General features: G+C 44.8%; 1 protein-coding gene across 1 annotated transcript in view; it reads left to right on the top strand.

Annotated features, from left to right (window-relative positions):
- LOC138666361 (zinc finger protein OZF-like) overlaps positions 1-20,748 on the top strand; it is a 49,706-nt gene extending 28,958 nt beyond the window's left edge. Inside the window, exon 3 of the mRNA XM_069754588.1 lies at positions 19,676-20,748. Coding sequence (XP_069610689.1) covers positions 19,676-20,697 — 1,022 coding nt within the window. The 3' untranslated portion in view covers positions 20,698-20,748. The remainder of the gene's footprint in view (positions 1-19,675) is intronic.
- Positions 20,749-21,982: the final 1,234 nt, after the last annotated feature.

The raw sequence follows: 21,982 nt of genomic DNA, 5'->3' as shown, positions 1-21,982 counted from the left end.
TGGTGCAGTGTTTGGAGGATGGCTCCTTGGGCGTATTGGGGAAATTGTATCCAACTATGTTTTTGATACGTAAACTATGGACCAGACTGCGACAGATTCGGGGGGTTACGGGACTGACTAAATTTACACCGATATGGCTTAATAATAATTTGGTAGAGTTTGCGGCTCTGGGAGTGCTGACAGAGTGGCATGCTAAAGGAATTTATTCGTTGCTCAGATAATTCAACAATGAGTGTTAAAATCCTTTTCTCAGCTGTTTGGACTGAGACCGACTGGGGAGTATCAATATGCCCAGATGAAGCATGCTTTTGGAGCTCAAAACAGGGGCGAGGGCATTAGGATCCAAGAGGACATAGTTTTGGAATATGTGTGTGGGGATGGGTCCACGAGGGGAGTCATTTCCACCCTTTATAAGGACCTACTGCATGCATATTTGCTGGATTTTCCCCTAAAAGCGAGAGCTAAGTGGGAAAGAGATCTAGGCCCAATGGAGAATGAAACCTGGGAGTCGGTGTTGGAGTGGGTTCCACGAGTGTCATTAAGTGAGCCGTATAGACTATCGCAGCTATACATCTTGCACAGAGTCTATAAGTCACCGGAAGTGTTACACAGAGCAGGGTTGCGTGCTGACTCTGAATGCCCGAGATGTGGGACTGAGAATGCAGGAATATATCACAAGATGTGGACATGCCCAAGACTGGTTGCTTTTTGGCTGGTAGTACTGAGTCGTGTGGAAGGGGTGTATAAATGCAGAGTGCCGAGAGATCCGAAGGTGTGCCTACTGGGATATGTGGAGGAAATTAGAGTGGACAACACCTGGAAGATAGCAATAGCTAGGCTATTATATATGGCTCGGAAGGTGATAGCACGGAATTGGATCAAGGAGGAGCCGCCTACGAGGAGTGAATTCCTGAAATATGTTAAACATGGTCTCAATCTGGAAAAGGGGGTCTACAAAAGACGTGGGAAAACAGAAATGTTTGGCAAAATGTGGTCTCCGTGGCTCGAGCTGGGATGATTAGGTATAGGAAATGGGAGGATGAGGGCCTTTGAAGGGGGGAGATTGCTAGAGGAATAAGCGGTCATAAGTGAGTCAAGCGGCTCAAAGAGCCATCAATACTAGTAATAAAAGTATCATTGGAAAGAAGCTGTCATGGGGGGAGGGGCGGGGGTTTGGGGTTTGTTGGGATTGTTGGGGGTTTGGAAAATGAAGAAACTTTGTTTGTAATACACTGGAAGATGGATAAAATGTAATGTTCATGTTTATTCTCAATAAAAATCTATTTAAATAAAAAAAAAATGGTGAGTATGCACTCTGTTTAATGTACTGTATGTCTATATGTATGAATTGTATGTAATGTATGAATGTATTGTATGTAGTATGTGTGTAGTATGTATGTAGTATGTATGTTTTGTTTTTTTTTACATTCAACACATTAGCCGGATGATGGGACTACTAATGTCCCATCATTGGCTAATGTGTCAATCACTGTCAGTGTAGTAGGCAGGAAGCCACCTGGTTTGCGGCGATACGCGTGGGATCCTATCCAGTACCTGTCTCCTCCCCCCCACCCCCCCTTTCCCCTTTGCTCATGCTGGCTCCATCTCCAATATCTGGACTCCTGGTATCTGGGCATATTTATCCTTAGGTTCTGGCTATTTTTTTTCTGCCGTCTCCATCTGCTTTCTTATCGTTCATTGTGCATTGCATTTTTCCTTGCAAGGATGTTATTTAACATCTTTTTGCACCCATACGGCACTGTGACATCGGTTTAGGCATATATATTTTCCATCTGCACATTGTGTCTGGATATATGTATATTGAGACCTGTATGGTTTATTACTTGGGAGCCAGTCTTTGTATTTTTCCACATATTTTGCATGTTTGCATTTTTTGCACATTATTTGCATATTGTTTTCTGGGTGCTAGTCATCTGTTGTGAATTCTGTTATCAAGCTCCCTCCTGTGGTCAGGAATGGTACTTCGGCTGGTTCTGTTCATGGACTTTCTCTGGTGGCTGTGGGTGTTTCTGAGTTTCCTTCCACAGGTGATGAGGCTAATTCGTTAGCAGGCTGCTCTATTTAACTCCACTTGGACCTCTGTCCCATGCCAGCTGTCAATGTTGTACTATGGCTCTAGTTCGCTCCTGGATCGTTCTGGTTTCCTGATACTCCAGCAGAAGCTAAGTTCCTCTTTGCTATTTTGCTTGTTTGCTATTTTTTCTGTCCAGCTTGCTATTGTAAATATTGCCTTGCTTGCTGGAAGCTCTGGGACGCAGAGGGGCGCCCCCCGCACCGTGAGTCGGTGCGGAAGGTTTTTTCCCTGCACTCTCTGCGTGGCTTTTGTAGGTTTTTGTGCTGACCGCAAAGTAACCTTTTCTATCCTTTGTCTGTTCAGTAAGTCGGGCCTCTCTTTGCTAAATCTATTTCATCTCTGTGTTTGTGATTTCATCTTGCTCACAGTCAATATATGTGGGGGGCTGCCTTTTCCTTTGGGGAATTTCTCTGAGGCAAGGTAGGCTTTATTTTCCTTTCTCTAGGGCTAGCTAGTTCTGAGGCTGTGACAAGTTGCATAAGGAGCGTTAGGAGCAATCCACGGCTATTTTTAGTGTGTGTGATAGGATTAGGGATTGTGGTCAGCAGAGTTCCCACTTCCCAGAGCTTGTCCTGTGTTTTTGTGGCTATCAGGTCTTTCCGGGTGCTCTTAACCATCAGCTCCATTGTTGTCCTAACCACCAGGTCATAACAGTACAGCTGGCCCAAAGTATTAATGCATCTCAATAGAGGGATTAGAGAAGTTCTGAGACCATTTTTTTTTCTTTGCAGCTTGTTTTGTCTCTCTTTTCCCCTTTACCTCTGGGTGGTTCAGGACACAGGTGTAGACATGGACATTCAAGGTCTGTCCTCTTGGATGGATAATATCACCACAAGGGTACAAAATATTCAAGATTTTATGGTTCAGAATCCGATGTCAGAGCCTAGGATTCCTATTCCGGATTTGTTTTTTGGTGATAGATCTAAGTTCTTGAATTTCAAAAATAATTGTAAATTGTTTCTTGCTTTGAAACCTCGCTCCTCAGGTGACCCTGTTCAACAAGTAAGGATCATTATTTCTTTGTTGCGTGGCGACCCTCAAGACTGGGCATTTTCCAATGCGCCAGGAGATCCGGTATTGCGTGATGTTGATGCATTTTTCCTGGCGCTTGGATTGCTTTATGACGAACCAAATTCAGTGGATCAGGCAGAGAAAATCTTGCTGGCTCTGTGTCAGAGTCAGGATGAAGCGGAGATATATTGTCAGAAGTTTAGAAAGTGGTCTGTGCTCACTCAGTGGAATGAATGTGCTCTGGCAGCAATCTTTAGAAAGGGTCTCTCTGAAGCCCTTAAGGATGTCATGGTGGGATTTCCCATGCCTGCTGGTCTGAATGAGTCTATGTCTTTGGCCATTCAGATCGATCGACGCTTGCGTGAGCGTAAAGCTGTGCACCATTTGGCAGTACTATCTGAGCATGGGCCTGAGCCTATGCAGTGTGATAGGACTTTGACCAGAGCTGAACGGCAAGAACACAGACGTCGGAATGGGCTGTGTTTTTACTGTGGTGATTCCACTCATGCTATCTCCGATTGTCCTAAGCGCACTAAGCGGTTCACTAGGTCTGCCACCATTGGTACGGTACAGTCTAAATTTCTATTGTCCGTTACTCTGATTTGCTCTTTGTCATCCTACTCTGTTATGGCATTTGTGGATCCAGGCGCTGCCCTGAATTTGATGGACTTGGAGTTTGCTAGGCGCTGTGTTTTTTTCTTGGAGCCCTTGCAGTATCCTATTCCATTGAGAGGAATTGATGCTACGCCTTTGGCCAAGAATAAGCCTCAGTACTGGACCCAATTGACCATGTGCATGGCTCCTGCACATCAGGAGGATATCCGCTTTTTGGTGTTGCATAATCTGCATGATGTGGTCGTTTTGGGGTTATGTTATGTCTGCTAATGAAAGGTGTAATGAAGGCAATCCAGAGACACAGTGTGCCTAGCGATCAGAGCGCACACAGTGATCTGACAAATACCCAAAAACAAAAGAACGAGCTCTGAGACGTGGAAACTCTGTAGACTGCACACCTGATCCTATCCTAAACACAACTAATAGCGGCTGTGGATTGCGCCTAGCAACTACCTATGCAACTCGGCACAGCCTAAGAAACTAGCTAGCCTGAAGATAGAAAAATAGGCCTGACTTGCCCCCAGAGAAATACCCCAAAGGAAAAGGCAGCCCCCCACATATAATGACTGTGAGTAAGATGAAAAGACAAAACGTAGGGATGAAATAGATTCAGCAAAGTGGGGCCCGATAATCTTAGACAGAGCGAGGATAGTAAAGCGAACTTTGCAGTCTACAAAAAAACCCTAAAGCAAAACCCACGCAAAGGGGGCAAAAAAGACCCACCGTGCCGGACTAACGGCACGGCGGTACACCCTTTGCTTCTCAGAGCTTCCAGCAAAACAAAAGACAAGCTGGACAGAAAAAAGCAACAAAATAGCAAAAAAGCACTTAGCTATACAGAGCAGCAGGTCACAGGAACAATCAGGAGAAGCTCAGATCCAACACTCGAACATTGACAAGGAGCAGGGAGAGCAGCATCAGGCGGAGTTAAGTAACGAAGCAGTTAACGAGCTCACCAGAACACCTGAGGAAGGAAGCTCAGAAGCTGCAGTACCACTTGTGACCACAGGAGTGAATTCAGCCACAGAATTCACAACAGTACCCCCCCCTTGAGGAGGGGTCACCGAACCCTCACCAGAGCCCCCAGGCCGACCAGGATGAGCCGCATGAAAGGCACGAACAAGATCGGGAGCATGAACATCAGAGGCAAAAACCCAGGAATTATCTTCCTGAGCATAACCCTTCCATTTAACCAGATACTGGAGTTTCCGTCTAGAAACACGAGAATCCAAAATCTTCTCCACAATATACTCCAATTCCCCCTCCACCAAAACCAGGGCAGGAGGCTCAACAGATGGAACCATAGGTGCCACGTATCTCCGCAACAACGACCTATGGAATACATTATGTATGGAAAAGGAGTCTGGGAGGGTCAAACGAAAAGACACAGGATTGAGAACCTCAGAAATCCTATACGGACCAATAAAACGAGGTTTAAATTTAGGAGAGGAAACCTTCATAGGAATATGACGAGAAGATAACCAAACCAGATCCCCAACACGAAGTCGGGGACCCACACGGCGTCTGCGATTAGCGAAAAGTTGAGCCTTTTCCTGGGAAGGTCAAATTGTCCACTACCTGAGTCCAGATCTGCTCCAACCTGTCCACCACAGAATCCACACCAGGACAGTCCGAAGACTCAACCTGTCCTGAAGAGAAACGAGGATGGAACCCAGAATTGCAAAAAAATGGAGAAACCAAGGTAGCCGAGCTGGCCCGATTATTAAGGGCGAACTCAGCCAACGGCAAAAAGGACACCCAATCATCCTGGTCAGCAGAAACAAAACATCTCAGATATGTTTCCAAGGTCTGATTGGTTCGTTCGGTCTGGCCATTGGTCTGAGGATGGAAAGCCGAGGAAAAGGATAGGTCAATGCCCATCCTACCACAAAAGGCTCGCCAAAACCTTGAAACAAACTGGGAACCTCTGTCAGAAACAATATTCTCAGGAATGCCATGCAACCGAACCACATGCTGAAAGAACAAAGGTACCAAATCAGAGGAGGAAGGTAATTTAGCCAAGGGCACCAGATGGACCATTTTAGAAAAGCGATCACAGACCACCCAAATGACTGACATCTTTTGAGAAACGGGAAGGTCAGAAATGAAATCCATCGAAATATGTGTCCAAGGCCTCTTTGGGACCGGCAAGGGCAAAAGCAACCCACTGGCACGAGAACAGCAGGGCTTAGCCCTAGCACAAATCCCACAGGACTGCACAAAAGTACGTACATCCCGTGACAGAGATGGCCACCAGAAGGATCTAGCCACTAACTCTCTGGTACCAAAGATTCCAGGATGACCAGCCAACACCGAACAATGAAGTTCAGAGATAAGTTTATTAGTCCACCTATCAGGGACGAACAGTTTCTCCGCTGGACAACGATCAGGTTTATTCGCCTGAAATTTTTGCAGCACCCGCCGCAAATCAGGGGAGATGGCAGACACAATTACTCCTTCCTTGAGGATACCCGCTGGCTCAGATAAACCCGGAGAGTCGGGCACAAAACTCCTAGACAGAGCATCCGCCTTCACATTTTTAGAGCCCGGAAGGTACGAAATCACAAAGTCGAAGCGGGCAAAAAATAACGACCAACGGGCCTGTCGAGGATTCAAGCGCTTGGCAGACTCGAGATAAGTCAAGTTCTTATGATCAGTCAATACCACCACGCGATGCTTGGCTCCTTCAAGCCAATGGCGCCATTCCTCGAATGCCCACTTCATGGCCAGCAACTCTCGGTTGCCCACATCATAATTACGCTCAGCGGGCGAAAACTTCCTGGAAAAGAAAGCACATGGTTTCATCACTGAGCAATCAGAACCTCTCTGTGACAAAACCGCCCCTGCTCCAATCTCAGAAGCATCAACCTCGACCTGGAACGGAAGAGAAACATCTGGCTGACACAACACAGGGGCAGAACAAAAACGACGCTTCAACTCCTGAAAAGCTTCCACAGCAGCAGAAGACCAATTAACCAAATCAGCACCCTTCTTGGTCAAATCGGTCAATGGTTTGGCAATGCTAGAAAAATTACAGATGAAGCGACGATAAAAATTAGCAAAGCCCAGGAACTTTTGCAGACTTTTCAGAGATGTCGGCTGAATCCAATCCTGGATGGCTTGGACCTTAACTGGATCCATCTCGATAGTAGAAGGGGTAAAGATGAACCCCAAAAATGAAACTTTCTGCACACCGAAGAGACACTTTGATCCCTTCACAAACAAAGAATTAGCACGCAGGACCTGGAAAACCATTCTGACCTGCTTCACATGAGACTCCCAATCATCTGAGAAGATCAAAATGTCATCCAAGTAAACAATCAGGAATTTATCCAGATACTCACGAAAGATGTCATGTATAAAAGACTGAAACACAGATGGAGCATTGGCAAGTCCGAACGGCATCACTAGATACTCAAAATGACCCTCGGGCGTATTGAATGCAGTTTTCCATTCATCTCCTTGCCTGATTCTCACCAGATTATACGCACCACGAAGATCTATCTTAGTGAACCAACTAGCCCCCTTAATCCGAGCAAACAAGTCAGATAACAATGGCAAGGGATACTGAAATTTAACAGTGATCTTATTAAGAAGGCGGTAATCAATACACGGTCTCAGCGAACCATCCTTCTTGGCTACAAAGAGGAACCCTGCCCCCAGTGGTGATGATGATGGGCGAATATGTCCCTTCTCCAGGGATTCCTTCACATAACTGCGCATAGCGGCGTGTTCGGGCACGGATAAATTAAATAATCGACCTTTAGGGAATTTACTACCAGGAATCAAATTGATAGCACAATCACAATCCCTATGCGGAGGTAGGGCATCGGACTTGGGCTCTTCAAATACATCCTGATAATCAGACAAGAACTCTGGGACCTCAGAAGGGGTGGATGACGAAATCGACAAAAATGGAACATCACCATGTACCCCCTGACAACCCCAGCTGGATACCGACATGGAATTCCAATCCAATACTGGATTATGGGTTTGTAGCCATGGCAACCCCAACACGACCACATCATGCAGATTATGTAGCACCAGAAAGCGAATAACTTCCTGATGTGCAGGAGCCATGCACATGGTCAGCTGGGCCCAGTACTGAGGTTTATTCTTGGCCAAAGGTGTAGCATCAATTCCTCTCAATGGAATAGGACACCGCAAAGGCTCCAAGAAAAACCCACAACGTTTAGCATAATCCAAATCCATCAGATTCAGGGCAGCGCCTGAATCCACAAACGCCATGACAGAAAACGACGACAAAGAGCATATCAGGGTAATGGACAGAAGGAATTTGGACTGTACAGTACCAATGACGGCAGACCTAGCGGACCGCTTAGTGCGCTTAGGACAATCAGAAATAGCATGAGTGGAATCACCACAGTAGAAACACAGCCCATTCAGACGTCTGTATTCCTGCCGTTCAACTCTGGTCATAGTCCTATGGCACTGCATAGGCTCAGGTTTAACCTCAGGCAATACCGCCAAATGGTGCACAGATTTACGCTCGCGCAAGCGTCGACCGATTTGAATGGCCAAAGACAAAGATTCATTCAAACCAGCAGGCATAGGAAATCCCACCATGACATCCTTAAGAGCCTCAGAGAGACCCTTTCTGAACAAAGCTGCCAGCGCAGGTTCATTCCACTGAGTGAGTACTGACCATTTCCTAAATTTCTGACAATATACTTCTATATCATCCTGACCCTGGCACAAAGCCAGCAAATTTTTCTCAGCCTGATCCACTGAATTAGGCTCATCGTAGAGTAATCCGAGCGCCAGGAAAAACGCATCGACACTACTCAATACAGGGTCTCCTGGCGCAAGAGAAAATGCCCAGTCTTGAGGGTCGCCGCGCAAAAAAGAAATAATAATCAAAACCTGTTGAATAGGATTACCAGAAGAATGAGGTTTCAAGGCCAGAAATAGCTTACAATTATTTTTGAAACTTAGAAACTTAGTTCTATCTCCAAAAAACAAATCAGGAATAGGAATTCTTGGTTCTAACATAGATTTCCGATCAGTAGCATCTTGAATCTTTTGTACATTTATAACGAGATTATCCATTGAAGAGCACAGACCCTGAATATCCATGTCCACACCTGTGTCCAGAATCACCCAAATGTCTAGGGGAAAAAAAAAAATGAACACAGAGCAGAAAAAAAAAAAAATGATGTCAGAACTTTTTCTTTCCCTCTATTGAGAATCATTAGTTGGCTCCTTGTACTGTTATGTCTGCTAATGAAAGGTGTAATGAAGGCAATCCAGAGACACAGTGTGCCTAGCGATCAGAGCGCACACAGTGATCTGACAAATACCCAAAAACAAAAGAACGAGCTCTGAGACGTGGAAACTCTGTAGACTGCACACCTGATCCTATCCTAAACACAACTAATAGCGGCTGTGGATTGCGCCTAGCAACTACCTATGCAACTCGGCACAGCCTAAGAAACTAGCTAGCCTGAAGATAGAAAAATAGGCCTGACTTGCCCCCAGAGAAATACCCCAAAGGAAAAGGCAGCCCCCCACATATAATGACTGTGAGTAAGATGAAAAGACAAAACGTAGGGATGAAATACATTCAGCAAAGTGGGGCCCGATAATCTTAGACAGAGCGAGGATAGTAAAGCGAACTTTGCAGTCTACAAAAAACCCTAAAGCAAAACCCACGCAAAGGGGGCAAAAAAGACCCACCGTGCCGGACTAATGGCACGGCGGTACACCCTTTGCTTCTCAGAGCTTCCAGCAAAACAAAAGACAAGCTGGACAGAAAAAAGCAACAAAATAGCAAAAAAGCACTTAGCTATACAGAGCAGCAGGTCACAGGAACAATCAGGAGAAGCTCAGATCCAACACTGGAACATTGACAAGGAGCAGGGAGAGCAGCATCAGGCGGAGTTAAGTAACGAAGCAGTTAACGAGCTCACCAGAACACCTGAGGAAGGAAGCTCAGAAGCTGCAGTACCACTTGTGACCACAGAAGTGAATTCAGCCACAGAATTCACAACAGGGTTACCATGGCTACAGGTTCATAATCCAGTATTGGACTGGAAATCTATGTCTGTGTCCAGCTGGGGTTGCCAGGGGGCACATGGTGATGTTCCATTTTTGTCAATTTCGTCTTCTACTCCTTCTGAGGTCCCAGAGTTCTTGTCTGATTATCAGGATGTATTTGAAGAGCCCAAGTCCGATGCCCTACCTCCGCATAGGGATTGTGATTGTGCTATCAATTTGATTCCTGGTAGTAAATTCCCTAAAGGAGACCTTGTATTGATTACCGCCTTCTTAATAAAATTACAGTCAAATTTCAGTATCCTTTGCCGCTGCTGTCTGATTTGTTTGCCCGTATTAAGGGGGCTAGTTGGTTCACCAAGATAGATCTTCGAGGGGCATATAATCTTGTGCGTATTAAACAGGGCGATGAATGGAAAACAGCATTTAATACGCACGAGGGCCATTTTGAGTACCTGGTTATGCCATTCGGGTTTCCAATGCTCCATCGGTATTTCAGTCCTTTATGCATTACATCTTCCGAGAGTACCTAGATAAATTCCTGATTGTGTATTTGGATGATATTTTGGTCTTTTCGGATGATTGGGAGTCTCATGTGAAGCAGGTCAGAATGGTGTTCCAGGTCCTCCGTGCTAATTCCTTGTTTGTGAAGGGGTCAAAGTGTCTCTTTGGAGTTCAGAAGGTTTCATATTTGGGTTTCATTTTTTCTCCTTCTACTATCGAGATGGACCCTGTTAAAGTCCAGGCCATTTATGATTGGACTCAGCCGACATCTGTGAAGAGCCTGCAAAAGTTCCTGGGCTTTGCTAATTTTTATCGTCGCTTCATCGCTAATTTTTCTAGTGTTGCTAAACCGTTGACTGATTTGACCAAGAAGGGTGCTGATGTGGTCAATTGGTCTTCTGCGGCTGTGGAAGCTTTTCAGGAATTGAAGCGTCGTTTTTCTTCTGCCCCTGTGTTGTGCCAGCCAGATGTTTCGCTCCCGTTTCAGGTTGAGGTTGATGCTTCTGAGATTGGAGCAGGGGCTGTTTTGTCGCAAAGAAGTTCTGATGGCTCGGTGATGAAGCCATGTGCTTTTTTTTCTAGAAAGTTTTCGCCTGCTGAGCGCAATTATGATGTTGGTAATCGAGAGTTGTTGGCCATGAAGTGGGCATTCGAGGAGTGGCGTCATTGGCTTGAAGGAGCCAAGCATCGCGAGGTGGTCTTGACAGATCACAAGAATTTGACTTATCTTGAGTCTGCCAAACGGTTGAATCCGAGACAGGCTCGATGGTCGTTATTTTTCTCCCGTTTTGATTTTGTGGTTTCGTACCTTCCGGGCTCTAAGAATGTGAAGGCTGATGCCCTGTCTAGGAGTTTTGTGCCTGACTCTCCGGGTGTTTCTGAGCCGGCGGGTATTCTCAAAGAGGGGGTAATTTTGTCTGCCATATCCCCTGATTTGCGGCGGGTGCTGCAAAAGTTTCAGGCTGATAGACCTGACCGTTGCCCAGCGGAGAAACTGTTTGTCCCTCATAAATGGACTAGTAGAGTTATCTCTGAGATTCATTGTTCTGTGTTGGCTGGTCATCCTGGAATCTTTGGTACCAGAGATTTGGTGGCAAGATCCTTTTGGTGGCCATCTTTGTCGCGGGATGTACGTTCTTTTGTGCAGTCCTGTGGGACTTGTGCTCGGGCTAAGCCCTGCTGTTCTCGTGCCAGTGGGTTGCTTTTGCCCTTGCCGGTCCCGAAGAGGCCTTGGACACATATCTCTATGGATTTTATTTCAGATCTTCCCGTCTCTCAAAAGATGTCAGTCATTTGGGTGGTCTGTGATCGCTTCTCTAAGATGGTCCATTTGGTACCCTTGTCTAAATTGCATTCCTCCTCTGATTTGGTGCCATTGTTTTTCCAGCATGTGGTTTGTTTACATGGTATTCCGGAGAACATCGTTTCTGACAGAGGTTCCCAGTTTGTTTCGAGGTTTTGGCAATCCTTTTGTTCTAGGATGGGCATTGATTTGTCTTTTTCCTCGGCTTTCCATCCTCAGACAAATGGCCAAACCAAACGAACTAATCAGACTTTGGAAACATATCTGAGATGCTTTGTTTCTGCTGATCAGGATGATTGGGTGTCCTTTTTGCCGTTGGCTGAGTTCGTCCTTAATAATCGGGCCAGCTCGGCTACTTTGGTTTCGCCGTTTTTCTGCAATTCTGGTTTCCATCCTCGTTTCTCTTCAGGGCAGGTTGAGTCTTCGGACTGTCCTGGTGTAGATACTGTGGTGGATAGGTTGCAGCAGATTTGGACTCATGTGGTGGAAAATTTGACATTGTCCCAGGAGAAGGCTCAACGTTTCGCTAACCGCCGGCGCTGTGTGGGTCCCCGACTTCGTGTTGGGGATTTGGTTTGGTTGTCGTCTCGTTATGTTCCTATGAAGGTTTCCTCTCCTAAGTTTAAGCCTTGTTTCATTGGTCCGTATAGGATTTCTGAGGTTATCAATCCTGTGTCATTTCGTTTGGCCCTTCCTGCTTCTTTTGCCATCCATAATGTGTTCCATAGGTCGTTGTTGCGGAGATACGTGGCGCCTGTGGTTCCATCCGTTGATCCTCCTGCCCCGGTGTTGGTTGAGGGGGAGTTGGAGTATGTGGTGGAGAAGATTTTGGATTCTCGTATTTCGAGATGGAAACTCCAGTACCTGGTCAAGTGGAAGGGTTATGGTCAGGAAGATAATTCCTGGGTTTTTGCCTCTGATGTTCATGCTGCCGATCTGGTTCGTGCCTTTCATTTGGCTCATCCTGGTCGGCCTGGGGGCTCTGGTGAGGGTTCGGTGACCCCTCCTCAAGGGGGGGGTACTGTTGTGAATTCTGTTATCAAGCTCCCTCCTGTGGTCAGGAATGGTACTTCGGCTGGTTCTGTTCATGGACTTTCTCTGGTGGCTGTGGGTGTTTCTGAGTTTCCTTCCACAGGTGACGAGGCTAATTCGTTAGCAGGCTGCTCTATTTAACTCCACTTGGACCTCTGTCCCATGCCAGCTGTCAATGTTGTACTATGGCTCTAGTTCGCTCTGGATCGTTCTGGTTTCCTGATACTCCAGCAGAAGCTAAGTTCCTCTTTGCTATTTTGCTTGTTTGCTATTTTTTCTGTCCAGCTTGCTATTGTAAATATTGCCTTGCTTCCTAGAAGCTCTGGGACGCAGAGGGTCGCCCCCCGCACCGTGAGTCGGTGCGGAAGGTTTTTCCCTGCACTCTCTGCGTGGCTTTTGTAGGTTTTTGTGCTGACCGCAAAGTGACCTTTCCTATCCTCTGTCTGTTCAGTAAGTCGGGCCTCTCTTTGCTAAATCTATTTCATCTCTGTGTTTGTGATTTCATCTTGCTCACAGTCAATATATGTGGGGGGCTGCCTTTTCCTTTGGGGAATTTCTCTGAGGCAAGGTAGGCTTTATTTTCCTTTCTCTAGGGCTAGCTAGTTCTGAGGCTGTGACGAGTTGCATAGGGAGCGTTAGGAGCAATCCACGGCTATTTTTAGTGTGTGTGATAGGATTAGGGATTGCGGTCAGCAGAGTTCACACTTCCCAGAGCTTGTACTGTGTTTTTGTGGCTATCAGGTCTTTCCGGGTGCTCTTAACCATCAGGTCCATTGTTGTCCTAACCACCAGGTCATAACAGTCATCATTGCCCCTACACTAGGGTATGGTTTCTTGTATCGGTATCTGTTTGTATTTTAGTGTTTTTAACTGTTGTTTGTGCTGTGTATTCCTACCAATAAAGCTTTTTTGACTTTCATATAATCTGAGGTGTTCCCAATATATGGGCATGATCTTTTTTTCTATGTGTTTTCATGTTGTTTCCAAGCCCATGGTGAACTCTCTGGCTGATTAATCAGTGTGTGGTGCTCTCCGTATCTCTGATTACTACTGTCCCATCATTGGCTAATGTGTCAATCACTGTCACTGTAATAGGCATCGTCTGATGAGACTTGTAGTCCCATTGGACAATGCCTGCACACACGCACAGAGCCCCGGCACGCCGCACAGATCCCCGACACACGCACAGAGCCCCGGCACACACGCACAGAGCCCCGGCAGGCCCATACAGAGCCCCGGCACACTGCACAGAGCCCCGGCACGCCACACAGAGCCCTGGCAGGCCCGCACAGACCCCCGGCAGGCCCGTACAGAGCCCCAGCACACCGCACAGAGCCCAGGCATGCCACACAGAGCCCCGGCAGGCCCGCACAGACCCCCGGCAGGCACGCACAGACCCCCCCACAGTCACGCACAGACCCCGCCCGCACACACACACGCAGTCTCTGCCCATGCACCGCCCACACTCCATTATAGTGCATCATTGCACTATAGGGACTTCCGATTCTGGTATCCGATATCGCAAAAGTATCGGAACTCCATATCGGAAATCCGATACAGCGAATATCGGCCGATACCCGATATTTGCAGTAATGGAATGCTCAACACTACTTATGACTGTTGTGTTTGAAGCTGTTAAACTGTAAAGCACTGCGGAATATGTTGGCACTATATAAATAAAGATTATTATTATTATTATATAGAGGCACGTAGCAGTGTTAGGTGGTATATAGGGGCAGGTAGCAGTGGTAGGTGGTATATATAGTGGTAGGTAGCAGTGGTAGGTGGTATATAGGTGCAGGTAGCAGTGGTAGGTGGTATATATAGAAGCAGGTAGCAGTGGTAGGTGGTATATATAGGGGTAGGTAGCAGTGGTAGGTGGTGTATATAGGAGCAGGTAGCAGTGGTAGGTGGTATATATAGGGGTAGGTAGCAGTGGTAGGTGGTATAAAGAGGCAGGTAGCAGTGGTATATAGGGGCAGATAGCAGTGGTAGGTGGTATATAGGGGCAGGTAGCAGTGGTAGGTGGTATAAAGAGGCAAGTAGCAGTGGTATATAGGGGTAGGTAGCAGTGGTAGGTGGTATATATAGGTGCAGGTAGCAGTGGTAGGGGGTATATAGAGGCAGGTAGCAGTGGTAGGTGGTGTATATAAGGGCACATAGCAATGGTAGGTATATATAGGTGCAGGTAGCAGTGGTAGGTGGTATATAGAGGCAGGTAGCAGTGGTAGGTGGTGTATATAAGGTCAGGTAGCAGTGGTAGGTGGTATATATAGGGGCAGGTAGCAGTGGTAGGTGGTATATATATAGGTGCAGGTAGCAGTGGTAGGTGGTATATAGAAGCAGGTAGCAGTGGTAGGTGTATATAGGGTCAGGTAGCAGTGGTAGGTGGTATATAGGTGCAGGTAGCAGTGGTAGGTGGTGTATATAGGGGCAGGTAGCAGTGGTAGGTGGTATATATAGGTGCAGATAGCAGTGGTAGGTGGTATATATAGGGCCAGGTAGCAGTGATAGGTGGTGTATATAGGATCAGGTAGCAGTGGTGGGTAGTATATATAGGAGCAGGTAGCAGTGGTAGGTGGTGTATATAGGAGCAGGTAGCAGTGGTAGGTGGTATGTAGGGGCAGGTAGCAGTGGTAGGTGGTATATATAGGAGCAGGTAGCAGTGGTAGGTGGTATATATAGGAGCAGGTAGCAGTGGTAGGTGGTATATAGGGGCAGGTAGCAGTGGTAGGTGGTATATAGGGGCAGGTAGCAGTGGTAGGTGGTATATAGGGGCAGGTAGCAGTGATAGGTGGTATATAGGGGCAGGTAGCAGTGGTATATAGGTGCAGGTAGCAGTGGTAGGTGGTATATAGGGGCAGGTAGCAGTGGTAGGTGGTATATATAGAGGGGCAGGTAGCAGTGGCAGGTGGTATATAGGGGCAGGTAGCAGTGGTAGGTGGTATATAGGGGCAGGTAGCAGTGGTAGGTGGTATATATAGGGGCAGGTAGCAGTGGTAGGTGGTATATAGGGGCAGGTAGCAGTGGTAGGTGGTATATAGAGGCAGGTAGCAGTGGTAGGTTGTATATATAGGAGCAGGTAGCAGTGGTAGGTGGTATATAGGAGTGGGTAGCAGTGGTAGGTGGTATATTGGAGCAGGTAGCAGTGGTAGGTCGTATATATAGGGGCAGGTAGCCGTGGTAGGTGGTGTATATATAGGAGCAGGTAGCAGTGGTAAGTGGTATATAGAGGCAGGTAGCAGTGGTAGGTTGTATATATAGGAGCAGGTAGCAGTGGTAGGTGGTATATAGGAGCAGGTAGCAGTGGCAAGTGGTATATAGGGGCAGGTAGCAGTGGTAGGTGGTATATATAGGGGCAGGTAGCGGTGGTAGTTGGTATACAGAGGCAGGTAACAAGTGGTAGGTGGTATATAGAGGCAGTTAACAGTGGTTTGTGGTATATAGGGGCAGGTAGCAGTGGTATATAGGGGCAGGTGGCATATATAGGGGCAGATAGCAGTGGTAGGTGCATAATATAAATTAACAAAACATGTACTTACCTTCCCTCCTCTCCCAAGAAGTGCTGCATCCTGTTCAGAGCAGAGCAGTGCGACGATCTCCCTGCTGTGCTCTGAACAGGTCAGCAGTGAGCAGTGATTGCAGCCTGTGCTGTAATACTAAGTACAGGCTGCAATCACCGCTCATCGCTGCAGATACTTACCCCAAACCCTCGCTTCCCAGCAGCAGCTTCTTCCCGACAGCTCCTGCCATCGCACGCACTGAGCTGTGTGTGCGATGACAGAGGAAAGTAAAGCCCACCACTTTGGGCTACAACAAAATGTCTATGATCTCCTCCCACAGCTGTGACCTAGCAGCCCAGTGAGCGTGCCCAGGTCACAGCTAAGAGGCAGGAGGAGCGGCGTCAATGTAAGGGATGCGGTCGGAATCCGTAAGTGAAGTGTGCAAGTGTCATGCCCTGACACTTACACCCCCACAAAAGAAAATGGCAGCCTCCAGGGGCAAAAATAAAAGGGAATAAATACAAAAATATAAAAGTAGTTAATTTAATTTTGTTTTAAAAATAATTGATTATATAATCAATAATTATTAGTACAAAAACTAAAATCACGGCACCTTCCCTTTTAAGGGTCCTATCATTTCTGTCCAGGCCTACTTCATTAGTTTTATTTTTTTAATTATCTAGAAGCATGGTTGAAAAGCAATGTCTGACTTTCATTTGTTAATTTTCATAGATTATTTATTTCTTATTACTTTTGTCAGATTCAAGTTATTTCTGTGACCATTGTTGTACCAACAATTTAGACCACGTGTGTAGGAGGAATGAATATTTTGACTCCACAGCCACTTTCCTGAAATTAGCATGGTGGATGTTGGAGAGTTAAAATTACACATTTGCCATTTTATTACCCAGCACATAGTGCCCAGATTGTGCTCCAGGAGACACACATCACAAATTAAGTGGATTCTTCTCACTATAATATCGCTAAACACAGGGATCCTAAATGTTGTTTGAGCACACTGCAAGACTCCGAAGTGAGAGCAGATTTTGCTGGATTGGTTTATAAAAACTGTTACTTTTCAACAGCCTTTGAGCCACTAGTAGTGTGGGAACCTCTGTTTTTCCATTGACAGATGATGGACCTGAGTGGGGACTTGTTTTTTGAGATGAGAATTGGTATTATTTTCGCCTACATAACATTGATTGGTTTCTTTTTATTTGATATTTGGGAGGCAGAATGAACAAACAGTTGAACACCACACACTACTGGTTCATCCAACAAGGAGCCCTTGCCTCCTCTTGCCGATTCCAACTCAAAAACATTTCCCGAATCCGTGCATTCCTTGACCATGAAACCACAAAAACACTAGTACATGCCCTTATCATCTCCTGCCTCGACTACTGCAACCTCCTACTCTCTGGCCTCCCCTCTAGCACTCTGGCACCACTCCAATCGATCCTAAACTCTGCTGCCCGACAAATCCACCTGTCTCTCCGTTACTCCCCAGCCTCTCCTCTCTGCCAGGCCCTTCACTGGCTTCCTATTGCCCAGAGGCTACAGTTCAAAACACTAACAATGACATACAAAGCCATTCACAATCTGACTCCTCCATACATCTGTGACATGGTCTACCGTTACCTACCTACACGCAACCTTCGATCATCTCATGATCTCCTTCTCTACTCTTCTCTCATCTCTTCCTCCCACAACCACATCCAAGACTTCTCCCGTGCTTCCCCTATACTCTGGAACTCTCTACCCCAACACATCAGGCTCTCACCTACCACGGAATCCTTCAAAAGGAACCTGAAGACCCACCTCTTCCGACAAGCCTACAACCTGCAGTGGTCCCTAGTCTACTGAACTGCCACATGACCAGCTCTACCCTCACGTAGTGTATCCTCACCCATCCCCTGTAGACTGTGAGCCCTCGTGGGCAGGGTCCTGTCTCCTCCTGTACTTGTGTGTGCCTTGTTTTACTCATGTTTATTGTACTTGTCTATATTTGCCCCGTTCACATGTAAAGCACCATGGCATAAATGGCACTATAAAAATGAATAATAATATTAGACTGTGAACAGTCATGGTCTTGGTAAATAACACCATGTGACACAATTTTTGTTCCTGGCTTCCAAGTGTAATATTTTAACTGCTTATGTTTAAAGACTATGGAAAAACAACTAAATTCAGCACAAACTTAGATTATATGACCACAGCCCGGAAAAATTGCGTATTTATTTTGACAAAAAAAGGAAATTATATTTTTGTTCATGCGGTCTGATAAAAAACAACAATTGCATGGTAAATAGACAAAGACAGTCAAAATCTCTCAAAAAGGTTCAGAAATGAGTAGGTGTTCTAGATTTGCGAGTGTACTGCAAATCGCTTTCTCAAAGAAGCCCCCAAATGTAGTCCCCCATCATGTTTTCGTTATACTGTGCTTGGTAACGACGTTCAAATTCCAATATACAGTATAGATCAAAAGTTTGGACACACCTCATTTAAAGATTTTTCTGTATTTTCATGACTATGAAAATTGTACATTCACACTGAAGGCATCAAAACTATGAATTAACACGTGGAATTATATACTTAACAAAAAAGTGTGAAATAACTGAAAATATGTCTTATATTCTAGTTTCTTCAAAGTAGCCACCTTTTGCTTTTATGACTGCATTGCATACTCTTGGCATTCTCTTGATGAGCTTCAAGAGGTAGTCACCGGGAATGGTTTTCACTTCACAGGTGTGCCCTGTCAGTTTAATAAGTGGGATTTCTTGCCTTATAAATGGGGTTGGGACCATCAGTTGTGTTATGCAGAAGTCTGGTGGATGCACAGCTGATAGTACTACTGAATAGACTGTTAGCTGCTTTTTTCTTGCCATAATACAAATTCTAAGTAAAGAAAAACAAGCGTCTCATAAATATTTTTCCTAATGTTCAAAAAGCCATTTTGCTATTCATATTTCATGTGTTTCATATTCGACATGCTTTGGCACGATAGAGTGCAACCTTTTTTGTACTAGATCTAAATCATTGAAATTCTACAAAATAAAGCACTGCTATCTAAATGAGCAGCAATTGTTCACCTTCCCTTCAAGAGTTTTCTTGCAATATTTGCATGTGAAATGAGGTTCCCAGAACTTGTCTTGATCCCCAACAGGCATGCCGAAATATGCCTTGTAGGCCTCGCACATCTTACGACATGCTTTCATGGAATACTTTCTAGCTTATCTTTAGAAATTGTCCACACTCGTAGCAAAATGCATCTGCTGGGCAACCTCTTGATGCCATCTAAAAAAACAAAAAAAAAATAGCTCTTTAACTACGATCTGTTATTATCTTACTAAAGCAATAACAAACCTAAATGATGGTTCGAGAAGAAAAGTTTTGGTGGAACAACATCTATTTTCTATTTGTTTTAGGCATAACGAGTTAGAAAAACACACATTCTACCTAGGAAAAAAATTATTTCATAGTGTAATTAAAATATTTTTACGTAGCTTGCCATTTTTATGGACAGTTTAAGTAGAAATAGTCAAAAATATAAAACTCAAGGATATTTTATTTAAAAAAATATTTTTTTTATCTTAGCAGATGACTGTACCAGGAGATCAGAGGGACAGCTGACATCTTCAATTTTTAAATCTGATGATCATGAGATCCTGCAAGATACAACTGAAGTGATTGCTGTTACTCCAGATATATCATCATCCATTCACAGCAAAGATCTGTCATCTAATCCTATGAAACAGGTCCCATCTTCTGATTCATTACCGACTACTAAAGAAAATCAAAGTCACAAAAGAGGCATTAAAAAACAAACTGCTCCTAAAGCAAAGAAGTCATTTTCATGTTCAGAATGTGGGAAATGTTTTACCCTCAAAGAGAAACTTGTTAGACACCATAGAACTCACACAGGGGAGAAGCCTTTTTCCTGTTCAGAATGTGGGAAATGTTTTGCACGTAAATCACATTTTGTTAGGCACCAAAGAACTCACACGGGTGAGAAGCCTTTTTCATGTTCAGAATGTAGGAAATGTTTTAGCCAGAAAGAGAATCGTGTTAGTCACCAGAGAACTCACACAGGGGAGAAGCCTTTTTCATGTTCAGAATGTGGGAAATGTTTTAACCAGAAATCAGATTTGGTTAATCACCATAGAACTCACACAGGGGAGAAGCCTTTTTCCTGTTCAAAATGTGGGAAATGTTTTACCTACAAAGGGAACCTTGATGAACACCAAAGAACCCACACAGGGGAGAAGTCTTTTTCCTGTTCAGATTGTGGGAATTATTTTAACCGGAAAGCGCATCTTGTTAGACATCAGAGCAGTCACACAGGGGAGAAGCCTTTTTCATGTTCAAAATGTGGAAAATGTTTTAACCAGAAATGGCATCTTGTTAGTCACCAGAGAACTCACACAGGGGTGAAGCCTTTTTCCTGTTCAGAATGTGGGAAATGTTTTACCCTCAAAGAGAATCTTGTTAGACACCAAATAACTCACACAGGGGAGAAGCCTTTTTCCTGTTCAGATTGTGGGAAATGTTATAATTGGAAACAGCTTCTTGTTAGACATCAGTGCAGTCACACAGATGAGAAGCCTTTTTCATTTTCTTAATGTGGGAAATATTTTACTTGGAAATCAACTGTTAATAAACATCAGAGATGTAACATAGGGGAGACGCCTTTTTTATGTTCATAATGTTGGAATAGTTTTAACCAAAATTGAATCTTCTTAAATGGGTTGTCTCTTGTCATTTCTCATGTTTGCTGAAAAAAAGGATAAAACTGAACTTCATTAATTCCAAATGTAAAACTATAACCATAATTCACCTCCTGAAGATTAGTCAGTAGGTGACTAATAGAAAAAACATGTACCCCACAGTTCAGTATATAGGGTGAGGTGACGTATACACACTCACTCTCCAAGCCTCTCATGTCTACGGGTTTCATCGTCCTCACCAAAGGCGACTCATCAGGAGACTATTTAATATTGACCTTTATTCAAGCGAGACTAGACAAAAAAAAAAGCTAAAATCAGGTATCATGTTATCGGAAACAGCTGGAAAACCAGCCACATATTGGCAGATCCCAGACCTCAAACTATATACTTCGTAAGTTTATAAGCCACTCCAGTGTCAGGAATAGATAGTATGTGACAATACAGTATAATTCTTGTGTTTTTCCTCCTATAGGGACTGCCCTAGATTGGTATTGTAACAGCTGTTTATTAGTAGTGCAGACAAACTGTCCTAGACTAAACTCCGTTTTCAGACGGCCCAATATGTACCACTCAGGGAAAACTTACCTGCTCCAAAGATCAATAGCAGCTTCTAACTAATGGCCATGCTGCGGTCTGTCAAGGAATTAGTGCAATATTGTTATAAAGACTACGGATGTGTGTAATCATAATGTCTGGAAGATCTGTGCCATTATTTAGTATGAATATGGAGATTATCTCTGAAAGTTAAGTGGTCCCTGAGCGGTATATACTGTATTTTCACATACTATCTATTCCAGACACTGGATATATAGTATATAGTTTGCAGTCTGGGATCTGCCAATATGTGGCTGGTTTTCTGACTGTTTCGGATAACATGATACATAATAATAATAATAATTTTTATTTATATAGCGCCAACATATTCCGCAGCGCTTTACAAATTATAGAGGGGACTTGTACATACAATAGACATTACAGCATAACAGAAATACAGTTCAAAACAGATACCAGGAGGAATGAGGGCCCTGCTCGCAAGCTTACAAACTATGAGGAAAAGGGGAGACACGAGAGGTGGATGGTAACAATTGCTATAGTTATTCGGACCAGCCATAGTGTAAGGCTCGGGTGTTCATGTAAAGCTGCATGAACCAGTTAACTGCCTAAGTATGTAGCAGTACAG

This window comes from Ranitomeya imitator, chromosome 2 (assembly GCF_032444005.1).
Source record: "Ranitomeya imitator isolate aRanImi1 chromosome 2, aRanImi1.pri, whole genome shotgun sequence".
Classification (NCBI taxonomy): domain Eukaryota; kingdom Metazoa; phylum Chordata; class Amphibia; order Anura; family Dendrobatidae; genus Ranitomeya; species Ranitomeya imitator.
The sequence above is the reverse complement of the archived record's forward strand: the minus strand, read 5'-3'. Positions and strand labels throughout refer to the sequence as shown.